The sequence below is a fragment of the Solanum stenotomum genome, chromosome 5, assembly GCF_019186545.1.
Source record: "Solanum stenotomum isolate F172 chromosome 5, ASM1918654v1, whole genome shotgun sequence".
In the NCBI taxonomy this organism is placed as follows: Eukaryota; Viridiplantae; Streptophyta; class Magnoliopsida; order Solanales; family Solanaceae; genus Solanum; species Solanum stenotomum.
In genome coordinates, this window is record NC_064286.1 from 42,912,031 (window position 1) to 42,927,182 (window position 15,152).

Genomic DNA, 15,152 nt, shown 5'->3' on the forward strand with positions numbered 1-15,152 from the left:
AAAATAGATTTAAGAAAGGCCTATTGTTAGCATGAGGGAAAACTATTCTATATATTAATGTAATTATATAGTGATATAAATTAGCATGATCATATACATTTATTGTAGAATCAAAGGAATAAATATTGTGATAGAATAGCTGATTTGGAGGGATAGCAAGGCAGAAAATTGACATGGTATTAGAGACTTCTCTTGGACGTCTTGTTTCATAGAGTCATTTGTGGTTCCTTCTAAAAAAAAATTTTAAAAATCTTGGTTTTTGGTTGACTGTTCATCGACAATCAGTCTTACCACCTGGGAATTTTGTTTTTGGTCATTCTAGTTGCTTTCTTGAGTGTTTGTAGTTTTCATAGCTATTCAAAAACATGAATTCACATCACTTTGAATCCTTCGGTGTTCGTTTCACTGAAAAAAATTATTCTTCTTGGGAGTTTCAGTTTCAGTTATTTGTCACCGGCAAAGAACTATGGGGCCATATAGATGGAAGCAATCCTGCTCCTACTGATGAAACAAAGCTAAGTGAATGGAAGATTAAAGATGCTAGGGTGATGACATGGATTCTAGGTTCAATTGACCCTCTTGTTGTTCTTAATCTCAGGTCGTACAAGACAACTAAGGCCATGTGGGATTACTTACAAAAGGTTTACAACCAAGATAATAGCGCAAGACGCTTTCAGTTAGAGTATGAAATTGCTAATTACTCTCAAGGAGGTCTTTCTGTTTAGGATTATTTTTCTGGATTTCAGAACTTGTGGGATGAATTTACAGATATTATCTATGTCAAAATACCTACTGAATCTCTATCAGTGATTCAGGCAGTTCATGAGCAAAGCAGTGAGACCATTTTTTGATGAAATTACGCTCCGACTTTGAGAGTGTTCGCTCTAACTTGATGAATTGTGACATGTCTCCCTCTTTGGATGTTTGCTTTAGGGAATTACTTCGTGAAGAGCAACGTCTTGTCACACAAAATGCTTTAAAGAAAGAAAATGATGTCATTGTTGCATTTGCTGCTCAAGGTAAAGGAAAGGGCAGGGATATGAGTAGAACTCAATGCTACAGTTGCAAGGAATATGGTCATATTGCTAGTAATTGTAGCAAGAAGTTCTGTAATTATTGTAAACAACAAAGACACATTATCAAAGAGTGTCCCACGCGCCCTCAAAATCGTAGGATCAATGCTTTTCAAGCTGAGATAAATGGTTCCACTAATGATAACTCATCTTCAGGACAAGTTCTTACTCCTGATATGGTACAACAAATGATTGTGTCATCCTTTTCAGCATTGGGGTTACAAGGTAATGATGTTACATCTAATTTTTGGATTGTTGATCCAGGTGCTTCCAATCATATGACCAACTCAACGAGCATCCTAAAAAATGTTCGTAAGTATCAAGGTCCATCACAAACAGATTGCCAATGGTAGTAATTTACCCATTACCAAGGTTGAGGACATTACTCCAACTTTCAAGAATGTTTTTGTTTCACCAAAGCTCTCAACTAGTCTTATTTCAATTGGACAACTGGTAGATAACAATTGTGATGTGAATTTTTCTCGTAATGGTTATCTTGTGCAGGATCAGGTGTTGGGGATGATAATCGCGAAGGGTCCTAAAGTTGGACGATTGTTTCCTATACACTTTTCCATTCCTCATGTTCTATTTTTTGCTTGTACTTCTACTGCTAGTAAGACTGAGGTTTGGCATAAGCGTCTACGACATCCAAATTCTGTTGTGTTGTCTCATTTATCAAATTCTGGTTTATTGGGAAATAAAAATCAATTTTCAGCTGCTTCCATTGATTTTTCTACTTGTAAATTAGGCAAAAGTAAAACTCTTCCTTTTCCTAATTTTGATAGTCGTGCTACAAAGTGTTTTGATGTCATTCATAGTGATGTTTGGGGAATTTCACCAATTATTTCTCATGCTCATTTCAAATACTTTGTGACATTCATAGATAATTATAGTCGGTTTACATGGGTGTATTTTCTTCAATCCAAATCTGAGGTATTTTCCAAGTTCAAGACATTTTTTGCTTACATTGAGACTCAATTTTCTACATGCATCAAATTATTAAGATCTGATTCTGGTGGAGAATATGTGTCTTATGAATTCAAAAAATTCTTGCTTGACAAAAGGAATTATCTCACAACACTCTTGCCCATATACACCACAACAAAATGGAGTTGCTGAACGAAAAAATTGTCATCTTTTAGATGTCAATCGTACTTTATTGAATGAGTCCTTTGTACCATCTAAATATTGGGTGGAAGCTTTGTCTACTGCTGTCTATTTAATTAATAGATTGCCATCTAAAGTGCTAAATCTTGAGTCTCCATATTTTCGTCTTTATCACCAAAATCCTAACTATAGTGATTTTCATACATTTGGTTGTGTTTATTTTGTGCATTTTCCTCCTTCGCATCGCAATAAACTTTTTGTACAGTCTACTAAATGTGCTTTTATGGGTTATAGTACTTCACAAAAAGGTTTTATTTGCTATGATCCATGTTCTCACAAATTTCGTTTTTCTAGAAATGTTGTTTTCTTTGAGAAACAGTATTTCTTTCCTACGATTGTAGATTCATCCTCTTCTTCCTACTTTTGAGATATATCATCTTCTTTTAAGAGGTTCAAACCTGGATTTGTGTATGAACGACGTCGGCCAACTTTATCTGCCACCTGAAACTGTACCACAACTAGAATCTGAGAATTCTTCAGGATCTGGTCAACTTGAGCCTACTTGGCGATCTACCAGAGTATCTCGTACTCCCAATTGGTATGGCTTTTCCTCTACTTTATCCAACATATATGTTCCATCTTGTTACTCACAAGCTTCCAAGCATGAATGTTGGCAGAAAGCAATGGAGGAAGAACTTTTGGTTCTTAAAGAAAATGACACATGGGACATTGTTTCATGTCCTTCAAATGCCCGCCCTATTAGATGTAAATGGGTTTATTCAATCAAACTTCATTCTGATGGAACTCTTGATCGTTACAAAGCTCGATTTGTTGTTCTTGGTAACAAACAAGGGTATGGGGTGGACTATGAGGAGACTTTTGCACCCGTAGCCAAAATGACTACGGTGAGAACTATTATTGCCATTGCTGCTTCACAAAACTGGTCTCTTTATCAAATGGATGTCAAAAATGCTTTTCTCCATGGTGATCTTAAAGAAGATATTTATATGAAACCTCCACCTGGTTTGTTCTCATCGCCTACATCAGATGCATGCAAGTTGAAGCGGTCTTTGTATGGATTAAAACAAGCTCTAAGAGCTTAGTTTGATAAGTTCCAGTCTACTTTGCTACAATTTTCTTTTGAGCAAAGCAAATATGATTCATCTTTGTTTTTTCAGAAAACATCTACAAGTTGTGTTCTTCTTTTGGTGTATGTAGATGACATTATTATCATAGGAACTATTCTTCACTAATCACTAGCCTCCAACAACAACTTAAAGATTCTTTTCATATGAAAGATCTTGGTACTCTTACTTATTTTTTGGGTTTGGAAGTTCATAATGTTGCTTTAGGTGTGTTTCTAAATCAACACAAATATACTCAGATCCTGATTTCTTTGGCTGGTCTTCAAGATTCCTCCTCCGTAGATACTCCATTGGAATTGAATGTGAAGTATCGTTGTGAGGAAGGCGATCTTCTTCCTGATCCAACTATATTTTGACAATTAGTTGGGAGTCTAAATTACCTTACTATTACTTGGCCTGATATCTCCTTTGCAGTTCAACAAGTTAGTCAATTCATGCAAGCTCCCCGTCATCTCCACTTGGTGGTTGTTCATCGCATCATTCGGTATCTTCTAGGAACATCTACTCGTGGATTGTTCTTTCCAAGTGGTTCTCCTATTTGTCTTAATGCTTTTAGTGATTTTGATTGGGCGGGATGTCCTGAGACTCGTCATTCAGTCTCTGGTTGGTGCATGTTTCTTGGAGAGTCATTGATATCTTGGAAGAGTAAACAGCAAGATCGTGTGTCAAAATCTTCAACAGAGGCTGAATATCGATCCATGTCTATTGCTTGCTCCGAGGTTGTATGGCTTTGTGGATTACTTGCTGAGATTGGATTTCCTCAATACAAGTGTTATTCAGATTGCTACTAATCCAGTTTTTCATGAGAGGACCAAACACATCGAAGTGGATTGTCATTATATCCGAGAAGCTGTAGATAAAGGAGTCATTACTCTTCCACATGTGTCCAGTGATCTTCAAATAGCTGATGCGTTTACAAAATCCATGGCCCGGCAACGCCATCAGTTTCTAGTAGGCAAATTGATGCTTCTTGATCCACCAGCATCAATTTGTGGGGGAATGTTAGCATGAGGGAAAACTAAATGATTGTATATATTAATGTAATTATATAGTGATATAAATTAGCATGATCATATACATTTGCTGTAGAATCAAAGGAATAAATATTGTGATAGAATAGTTGATTTGGAGGGATAGCAAGGCAGAAAATTGACACCTACGACATGGTAAGCTGGGAATTTGGGGAGGAAGCACTCGTAGGATATGGATTTCCTAAAAGCTTTACACAGTTGGTAATGATATGTGTAACTTCACCATATTTTACCGTAAAAGTAAATGGTGAGGGACATGGATTTTTTGCTGGCAAGAGAGGTTTACGACAAGGGGATCCAATGTCTCCTCTCCTGTTTGTCCTAGTAATGGAGTATTTGTCGAGGGTCCTAAAGTGCATGGGTGAATTACCTGACTTTCATTTTCATCCAATGTGTAAGCATCTCAAATTGGCTCATTTAATCTTTGCCGACGATCTAATGATCATTTGCAAAGGTGACACTAGTTTTGTGGCTAGAGTGATGGAAGCTTTAACTCATTTTAGTGAAGTAACGGGTTTGGTAGCCAATGTAGATAAATCTAATCTGTTTGTAGCTGGAGTAGACGATAGAACTCGAGGACAATTGTTAGAAATGACTGGGTTCACTCTAGGACAACTTCCAATGAGATATCTAGGGCTTCCGTTGTCCTCCAAGAAGTGGAAGAGAGTGGATTGTCAACTTCTGATAGAAACGATCACTAGCCGAATTAATATTGGCTATTCCAAACTTCTATCTTACGCCGGTAGAATTCAAGTTGTGACTGCTGTTTCGTTCTCTATACATAGTTTCTGGGGGTCTGTGTTCATCCTCCCCCAAAGTATTCTCAAGGAGGTTGATAGAATTTGTTGGAACTATATTTGGGGGAGTAATGACGAGAAGAGGAAAGTGTCGCTAGTAGCCTGGGAGAAGATTTGTTGTCCAAAGAAGTTTGGAGGGTTGAATGTTAAGGGCTGCAGTAATTGGAATGTTGCATCTGTAGGCAAATTGTTATGGCAGTTATCAGAAAAACAGGATACGTTGTGGGTAAAATGGGTGCATGGGATCTATATAAGGAATGAAGATTCCATTTGGGAACATATTCCGCCTCTAGATTGCAGTTGGTACTGGAAAAAGTTAAATGCACTGAAGAACAACATAAGGAACTGGTACTTACAAGGGAGGTATAATCTAACTTACTCTGGCCAATATTCAATCTCTGCCAGCTACAATGCAATGCTGGGTGAATTGAACAGGCTAAGGATAGCTGATCTTATTTGGACTTCTGTAGCACAGCCAAGGCATCGAATGATAATGTGGTTAGCAGTACAAGGCAGGCTACTTACCAAGGAGAGGATGCTACGTTTGAACATTCCTGTTGATAATGAGATATGTTGTTTATGCCACAGCCAAGTGATGGAGACCCAGCTGCATCTCTTTGCCCACTGCACTTGGCTGGGAGAAGTGAAAGCTGAATTTTTACCTTTGGCTAACATACATGTGTATACAGGCGAGGTGCGACAAGTACTAGAAAGAATCAAGAGGAAGCATTGGAGGCAATTTTATAAAGAAGTGGTTGCAGCAGTTTGGAGTGCCATAGTTTACCACACTTGGAGGGCAAGAAACTGGAAGTTGTATTGAGGCACAATTGTGAAAAGTGAGATAGATAAAAACAGAATTTACAGAGAGAATGACATTGTTCAGAGGATCTAAGAAGGCTCATAGAAGTAATAGGTTGATTCAACATTTTTTTATGTAACTAGTTTCTTGTCCAGTTGGAGGCTTAAAGACATAGAACCCTTCCTAGAAGGTGGAGATGGATTTAGGTGCTCTATAGATATAATGGTCCTTTTGTTTGTTAATGGTATTTACAGTTTACCCAAAAAATTAAAAAAAATTGTAAATGTTAAGAGTAATTCTAATTGCTGCATTACAGGTTATTCGAAAGCATTGATCAAAACAAAGATAATGTCATTTCACGTTTGGAATTGAAACTAATATGCAATATTAAATTTGGTCCTGCACCTTCGGATGCTGATGAAACGGTCGAAAGAATCATCAAACAATTTGATGCGAGTGGAGACGAGATGATCAGTGTGGAGGAATTTGTTACTAGATTCTCGCGATGTCTACACAATGTAGGACATCATTCTCATTTTTCACCGGAATCCAAAGAAGATATCACCAAGCAAGAAAAAAGATGAATGCATGTTGTTTCAGAGTCTTTAATCCATGAATATGTCCAACAATGTATGAATAACCAGTATAAGAACTTATACAGGCAAACCTCTCTGTAACAGAGTTGTTTGTCGGGATATCTTTTGGCTGCTATAACGAAATGCTGTTATGGAAACCTATAATAATATAAGGCATAAAGACATATACAAACACTCAAACTTGGCCTCAGCCGGAAAGTAAACAGTCCTACTTTGAATATGCACATCTAGACATCACAACTTGTCTCCAACTATGTCAGTTGAACACTCCAACTTACAAAATGATCATCTATCCGCCTCTAATATTTATGCGCCACATCAGCGTCAGGTGTCCAGTAGACACAATGCCGACGTGTTGGAGTGTTTAGTTGTCAATTGAGACCAAGTTAAGGTGTTTAGATGTGCAGTATTCACAAACTTTGGGAATGCTTACTTGTCAGCTGAGGCCAAGTTTGAGTGTTTGCTTATGTATTATGCCATAAAACATGGCCATTATAGTGAAATGTTGTTATAGAACGGTTTGACTTCATAATGAAATGATTTGTGTTATGCAGAAGAATTGGGAAATGACAGAAAGGCTGCTGTAGAAGGAGACTGATAGATCTGCAATTGCATGGATAAAGGCCATACTTCTTCTGGTTATTGGAATAGTAATATTAGGACTACTAGCTGAACCTCTCATCAAGAGCGTAGGGAGTTTCTCCGGAGCGATATACGTACCTTCATTTTTTCATCTTGTTAATCTTAGTTCCTTTGTCTACAAATGCAAGACTAGCAATCTCAATCATCAACGAAGCAAGTCGAGAAAGACAGAACTAATTCATTGACATTATCAGAGGTATGTTGAACTGTTCTGTGTTCTCTCCCCTTCTTGCTTTAGTTTGTTGACGTCTGTAGATATAGGTAGTGAAACCGAGATCAAAAAGCAGAGAACGTCACCAAGAATATTATAAATGCTAAAGTCCTTTAGTCTCACCCGAGAGGGTACATAATCGAATAGCTGAAGGCATTTTGGGGCTGAATCAGTTAAAAAAAATGCCAATTGACTACTAAAGGCTAAATGCGGCAAAGCTTCTGCTGGAGGAGCCAATCTCAGAAAATCTCCATTGAGACCTTTAATTTCTCTTACTAAACTCGATGGTTCGGACTCAGACAAAGCTCTCGACTTTGACACAACCTCTTTGTAAAAATGCCAAATGACTATTTGTCAGGCTCACGAGTAGTGAAATTAAGCGATTTTAAGGTAAGATATAGAACCATTTCCATATTTGGTTTATTCTTTCCTTGGAGAAAAAATTTGAAGGTCTATAAATTGAAGATTTTTATTCTCATAACAGAACACAATAACTTTCACAATATAGACATTTAAGAGTTTAGTTTATGGGAAATCTATTCTCTCAATAGTTTTAATAGTTTTCTCTTATATTAGTTTTCATATAATAATATTATATTTTTAGTATAAGTTTTTTTTTATCTGATTTATTAACCATATGATATGCAATTGTAAGCTTCCGCATAACGCCCTAATCACTTTTAAACCCAAGCTCTTCCACATTGACTGAGCACTTGTTGCTGCTGGAAGTGGATTCGTTTAGGGACAAAAGAGCACTTTTTGCAACGAAATAAAGGTGCGGACGGGTATTCTAGAGAACGGCTAGGACCTCCTCACGCCGGCCATCTATATTACAACATCAACAAACCAAAATATAGCTATTCTGAAAAATCAACATCAAATCTGTGAGCATACACAACTAAGAAGCAGTGTAGCATTCTCTCTTTGGTGAGTGAGTTCCAATTCATCCCCAGAGAGCCTGATCTAGGATTTGATTATTATGTGCTCGAGTTCCCAATTTTACCATATTCCATTTGATTTACCGGTTCGAAATTTGTTTATTTAAGGTCGCCATTTAATGTTGAAGAAAATGTTCAAAATAACTAAAAAACAGTTGGACATGTCACAAACCAATGCATGCTTAAGTTCCCTTGAAATTGCCTCAAAATTTTTGGTGTTCAATGACCTTTTTCTTTCTTCTTCCTTTGTCACTATTTTTTCCTTTGTATTAAACCTAGAAAAAAGTCTACATACTTTAGAGCTCTCCAATATAAATTGAACGTTCCACATAGATTTCATGTCATTTGATGCTCATTTTTATTTCATTTCCTTTTTACTGTTTCAAATTTGAATCAAAACTAAAAATTAATGGATTCTTCTGTTTATTAAGTAACTTTCTCCATACCAATCTGTCGGTGCGTCACATAATGGCACTACAAGTTAGAGCAAAATTATTTTATATGATTGGATTCAAATACACAATGAGAAAACGTATAATTTATGTTAAGAATTCATCACCAACTTAGAACCTGTTTGAATTGTTGTTGAGAGGCCAAAAACATTTATTTTGAAAGATTAAGACGTTTGGCAAATAAGTAAAACTAGTTTTAAATGGAAGCACAAACAATTTTCTGCAGTTGGAAAAAAGCTAAAAATCTTTGCTTCTTAAAAAAAGTAGAAGCAAGCAAAAAAAATAAATTATTCAAGACCAAATATATCTCTTCCATATATATATATTTACCAATATATGTCTTATTAATTAATTAACATATCTCATATGTTTGGTTAAGTTTGATTTCATATTTTATATTTTCTTTTTATATAACAAAATTTTATTTTATTTTACATTTATATATTATTATTTTATATTTTACATATTATTTTGCAGGATTAGAAAAAAAAGGTAATATTGATTGAAAATATGAATATGTACATTTTAATTTAATTAAAGTTTTTATAGTAGATATTTAAATAGTTTCTCTCTATAAAATAATTTTAATATTAAAAATATATTGATACTTGTCATTTTCATAATTTGACCCTCAAAAGCACTTTTAAAAAAAGATTAGTCAAGCAAAATATACTTATCAAAAGCACTTTTCAAATGAATTAGTCAAACACAAATTATTTTTATTTTCAATAATACTTTTTAAAAGAGCTTCTAGAAATAAACAGTTTTTAGTAGCAATGTCAAACAAACTCTTAATTAATATCTAAAATATTTCATGAAGACCTAATAGTCAAAGAATTGTAGAGAACTGAGAGTAGGAGTGTTTACTGTTTATTTGGGTATGGTTTTAGATTTTTAAAAACAAATAGTACTTGGTTTGGTTTTGATTTTTAAAAAAATCGAAGAAATAACCGAATTGGAAAAATATATACATATATTTTATTATTATTCATACATAATATATCATTTTTACAAATAATTTTAAGGATCTAATTATATATGTTTTCATCAAATTTTATTTTTTAATTTATTTATATGAAAGCAAAAATGTACGAGACGAAAACAATCATTTTATTAGTTTCATGTATATGGGTGTCTGATAATTCTTGGTGGAACTAAAAATGTCACTATCTCTTCCTTCTAGACTAAAATGGTGAATTTTGAAGTTTATACACGGTAAATATAGTGACTTGAAGTTCTCTAATGTAAGTTGTCCTAAGTATTTTTTGTTTTGAATGGATTGTTATCACTTTTTTCCTATTTTAAATGAATACTTACTTTTATTTTCGTGTATGATTAATAATTGTATAATTAAACCAAAACAAACCGAAATTTCCTGTTCTAAGTGCTCTTGAATTAGGTCTCTTTCAAGATGGACAGGGGCGGCTAGTGTTTAATATACTAGTCAAAAGAACTCAATAATTTTTGTATAATTTTGGATAATATATATATATATATATATATATATATGGACAGAGGGGCGGCTAGTGTTTAATATACTAGTCAAAAGAACTCAAAATTTTTTGTATAAAGAGACCTAATTTTTTGTATAAAGAAATTTATCAAATATTCGATTGTAAATCTATTATAGTAATTGAAATCGTTATAGGCTTAGTTGCTCATACCCGGGTGTAATTATCTGATACAGTAATTTTAGCTTATCCCGATCATCTAATTAAATATTGAAAAATCACACCGTTGAATTATTTAACAAAAGAGTAAAATATGAGTAAAGAAAATTAACATGAAATCAAAAGGCTAATACATGGTAAATAGAGCCGTCAATATGGGTTAGGTCTATTGGGCTGGCCTGGCATAACCTGTGATTTGATAGGATTGGACCAAGATTTTCGGAGCCCATTTAAGAAAAGAGTTTTTTAGCCCGTCTGAATAAGCTTGCTGATTTGTGAGACTTGAGAAATATGGGTAGGGTCAGGCTGTCGGCCAAATAAAAATTAATTAAAAATAAAAATAAAATAGAGTATTAAAAATAACAAGAGTCCAAACTCAAAATTTATTTAAAATTTTAAATACAAATTATATTTATAAAATAAAAATTCCCTAAAATTTCTAGGGAATCACTCGGTAGACTCTAACCTCTGAACATTGTCATATTTTTTATGTTTTATTATGATCATTGAAAAATAATTAGGTTAATGTTTTTATTTATCTATTTATACTTTTACTTGAAATCAAACTTAATAATATTATAAAGATTTTATCAATCTCCTGGCCCTTGCTTAACTCCTTGTTCCGTAAACCGGTCATTGTTTCAGCATGTTGAAAATAAAATGGGGTTAGCAGTGAAAGAAAGAGCCCAGCTAAGACGATTTCAGAAATTAGAAACTTATTCCTTTTTTGTTTGGTGCGAGCTCAACTTAAGCTATACATTGCCCGAGAAGAGCGGTTTGGGTGCACCCAAACTATTTGTGGATTTGATTAAAAATTAATAACACTACCACTATGTAATGTTGTCTTATCGTTATTTATGATAATATTTTAAATTATAGTTTGATTTAAAAAATTATAAAAAATATACTTTAAAAAAAGTGAGTTAGCCCAACACAGTTTGTAGTGTCACGACCCAAGCCTACACCCTGGACGTGATCGACACTCGCGAACCATTGTTGGTCCCCGAGCGAACCCTCATCCTTGCTAACTCAGTGGATCCACTAAGCTCTGTCCGAAGTCACTAAGGATTCATCTAAAAAGTATGATCTTGTATCCATGTTGGCAAGACATGATTTATAGGGGCTCTGAGTTCTCTGAACTCTCCCCCATATCAGTGCTCAATACTACTCCCAATAATATATATACTCTTGCTTAAATGTATAAAAACATACACTTTCTCTTATTTGAGATAATTGCTCAAACTATCCTCTTAAAAGAGGTATCTTTGAAACTTATCGCTCATTTAGAAAATAAGATTTCTCTTTGTTCTGTAAAAATACGTTATGGGTTGAGGTAATTACTCAAAAAGGGCCTCTTTAAAAGGTAACTGCTTTGTACTCAATCTTTCTGAAAACTCTTTTAACTTTTCTAAAAAAAGTACACTCTTTTTCTTCATGTAAAAATGAAACATTTGGGAAATACTTAGTTCCCTTATACTCTATCTCAAGCTCCTCTTTACTTCCTCAAAAACTTAGTTTAAACAATTATGTATTTGTTTAAAAGATTCTCAATAAGAACTCAACGAATACTTAGAAAATAGAGTTCATGCTGAAAATAGACATAAACAATCAACTCAAGAATCTCAATGCAAGATATAGCAACTCAATAATCAGGTAATATAATTCAATAATCAGAATTCAAGACCTTAGAAATCAATATCAACTCAGCTCAAGAATACTCAAATCTATGGATAGAACCCTAGATTACTCTTTTACTCATTAGAAAGTAGATGTAGGGCGTGAGGACAAACTAGTCCAACACTATGATAGCCTTACATACTTGGAAGAACGAAGTTCTTGAAAAAATCAACGAAACTCGAAGAACACTTGAAACCCTAGCTTTTTTCCTCTTGGAACCTTTCTCTAATGACTTGAAGTGTTAATGAACGTAAACGAACTGACTAACACTTTATAAGCCCTTAATTAGGAGTAAAACATCATGGTTTAGGCTTAGAATAAGAGTTAAAACGACGTAGTTTAAGTACCAAACGCATAGGGGAAAGACCAAAATGACCCCAGCTTTAAAAATTAATGGAGTACCTTTCAAGGAAGGTTTCACATATCGTTTAAGCTCCACGGTCCATGAAACTCTTCATGGGCCATATAGTCGTCCATGAACATTCGTCTGACTAATAGATCCTTACTAAAACGTGCATAACTTTTTACTCCAAACTTGAAATGAGAGAAAATGGCTGACGTTGGAAAGAGGACTCAAAGACCTTTTATTTGATAGGTCATGGGACACATAATTCATTATGTGATGAGAGATATGATCGTTTGAAGTTGACTCAAAACTTAAAGGTTGATGTGGGACTTGTACGGACCCCTAAATGGACTGTACAAGCCACCACGGACCTGTCCAGGTGACCCACCTTGGTAGCCCAGAAGGTTGGCCTCTTTGCCTTAATCGAGTCATGGACCCCTAAATGGACCTTTTAGGGTTCCGTGAAGGGTCTATGGTCTATTTTGGGTTCGTGGACTTACCTGTTAACCTTCTTTAGAATTTCTCAAAGTTAGAGGTGTTACACAAACGATTTAAATTTTAAGAGTAGATTTGCGAGATAGTATATAATGATTTAGGATTTAGCTTAGAAATTATCGGGATGTTACATGTAGCTTACGTACTTGTGGGTTGGGCTAATTATTTTTTGGCGCACAATCTACTTTACTAAGCCAGTTCGATAAGTTAAGGTCCATGCTTGAAACGAAAAAAAAAGGAATGGAAAATGGGACAGCCCAACTTGGCTCATCAAATTTCAAAGCATGTATGAGTTATCCCGAATAGGATGGGTCAACCCATATTGACAGCTCTAACGGTAAATCAAAATTTGTAGTTCACTAACTTTTTGGTTTTAAATCTTTTTTTCTTTTCTTTTCTTTTCTAAAATTAAATCAAACAAAGCCCATTTTATTGAAAAGCGAATAATAACTTATAAGGTAGGGAATTCCCAATAATTTGGGCGCTAATTACATCATATCTCATAAGTTTTCCAAATTACAATAATCCTGGATTTTTCAGAACTCGCGGATACATTTCTTTTTCGCTTGATACATAGTAAACAATACAAAAATTAGGTATCAGATATATAAGTGATGTATTAGATACATAACTATAAATCATATTTATACTGATTTAGGTTTGAAATAATTGGGGTTATGTATCAACAATAACAGTTGTACCAAATACATTGTACACAAACAAAATTATAATGTATCTGATAGAGTTAGAGTGATGTATCCAGATGTTAAGAGAGAGAGAGAGTGATGTATATGGATGTTAAGAGAGAGAGAGAGAGAGTGATGTATCTGTATATGGATGTTAAGAGAGAGAGAGAGAGAGAGTGATGTATTTGGATGTTAAGAGAAAGAAGGATAAAAGAGATTTTTATAATTAATTCAAATGGTAGAGATTTTTAGACATCATGTATTTTAAATGGTGTAAAAAATGAACCCAAACATAGGTAACTCGCCCAGAATTTTAAATGTTGGGCTCAAGATAATTTGAATTGGATTCAATCTCAACCCATTCAAGCCTAACCCATTTTAAGAGAATCCTCAATTGAGTCCAATTCAATCTTCAATTTCAACCCGTTTTAAAACTCTTTATCTATCTATTTGTTACTTTTTTTAAAAAAAAATCTTGAGCTGAATTTCGAATTGTGATTATAAAAGTTAAATATCACTATGTTAAAATTATGGAGATTAATCGGGTCAAATTGGGCGGGTCAAGACCCAAACCATTTTTTTGCCCATTTGAACCCAATCCATTTGAGCCCAAAGTAAACTTGGGCGGGTCAAGACCCAACCTGATTTTCATTTCAACCCATTTTAATATCTTCAATTTCAACCCAACCCGTCCATTTGACACCCCTAGTGTAATTATGTAATTTTCCCATTAAAATGGAACAAAAAGAGACACGGGCCCAATAATGACCCGACTCCAACAAAAACAAAACAAAAGACACTAGAAATATAGAGGTTTAAAAAAAAAGTTCAATATGTAGAGCGATTTATGTGTTAATTGATTTATATCAAATTATCATTCAAACAAATTGGCTAAAAGGAGAGAAAGAGACACGATAGGCAGCTAGTAAGTTCAAGTTGCAGTTTATTAGTATAAAGTTGATAATACATGTGATGATACAATGGAAGCTGAATAATAATAATATTTGCTATCCGTCGACATGTCTGCTTCAAGTCAAGAATAATTGAATACTTTCACCATTTTAATTTGTTTGTTTTACTTTTCTTTTTAATCCGCTACCCATATACTCCCTCCGTCCCATTTTATGTGATATAGTTTGACTCGGCATGAAGTTTAAGAAAGAAAGGAAGGCTTTTAAAACTTGTTGTCCAAAATGAATGATAGAAATTTGTGTGACTGTAAATCATTTCATTAAGGGTAAAACAAACATTTTATAATAAAATTGTTACTTAATATAGAAATGTGTCATTCTTTTTTGGACTGACTAAAAATGAAAGTAAGTCATATAAATTGGGATAGAGGGAGTAATAAATTAATAATAATAATTGATAGAATCATTGACAAGTCATAAATGGACGAAAATTTTCATAATTGAAAGTGAGAGGGCAACAACTTGGTTATTTGTGGACAAAATAATTTGTACTGTTATTGCTCTTCTTTACAACTC

General features: G+C 34.2%; 1 protein-coding gene across 1 annotated transcript; it reads left to right on the forward strand.

Moving 5' to 3' along the window:
- The first annotated feature begins 365 nt into the window (after positions 1-365).
- On the forward strand, positions 366-851 carry LOC125864011 (uncharacterized). Its single transcript, XM_049543964.1, has 2 exons — positions 366-711; positions 769-851. Exons 1-2 carry the CDS (start codon positions 366-368, stop codon positions 849-851), a joined length of 429 nt encoding a protein of 142 aa, XP_049399921.1.
- The last annotated feature ends 14,301 nt before the right edge of the window (positions 852-15,152 follow it).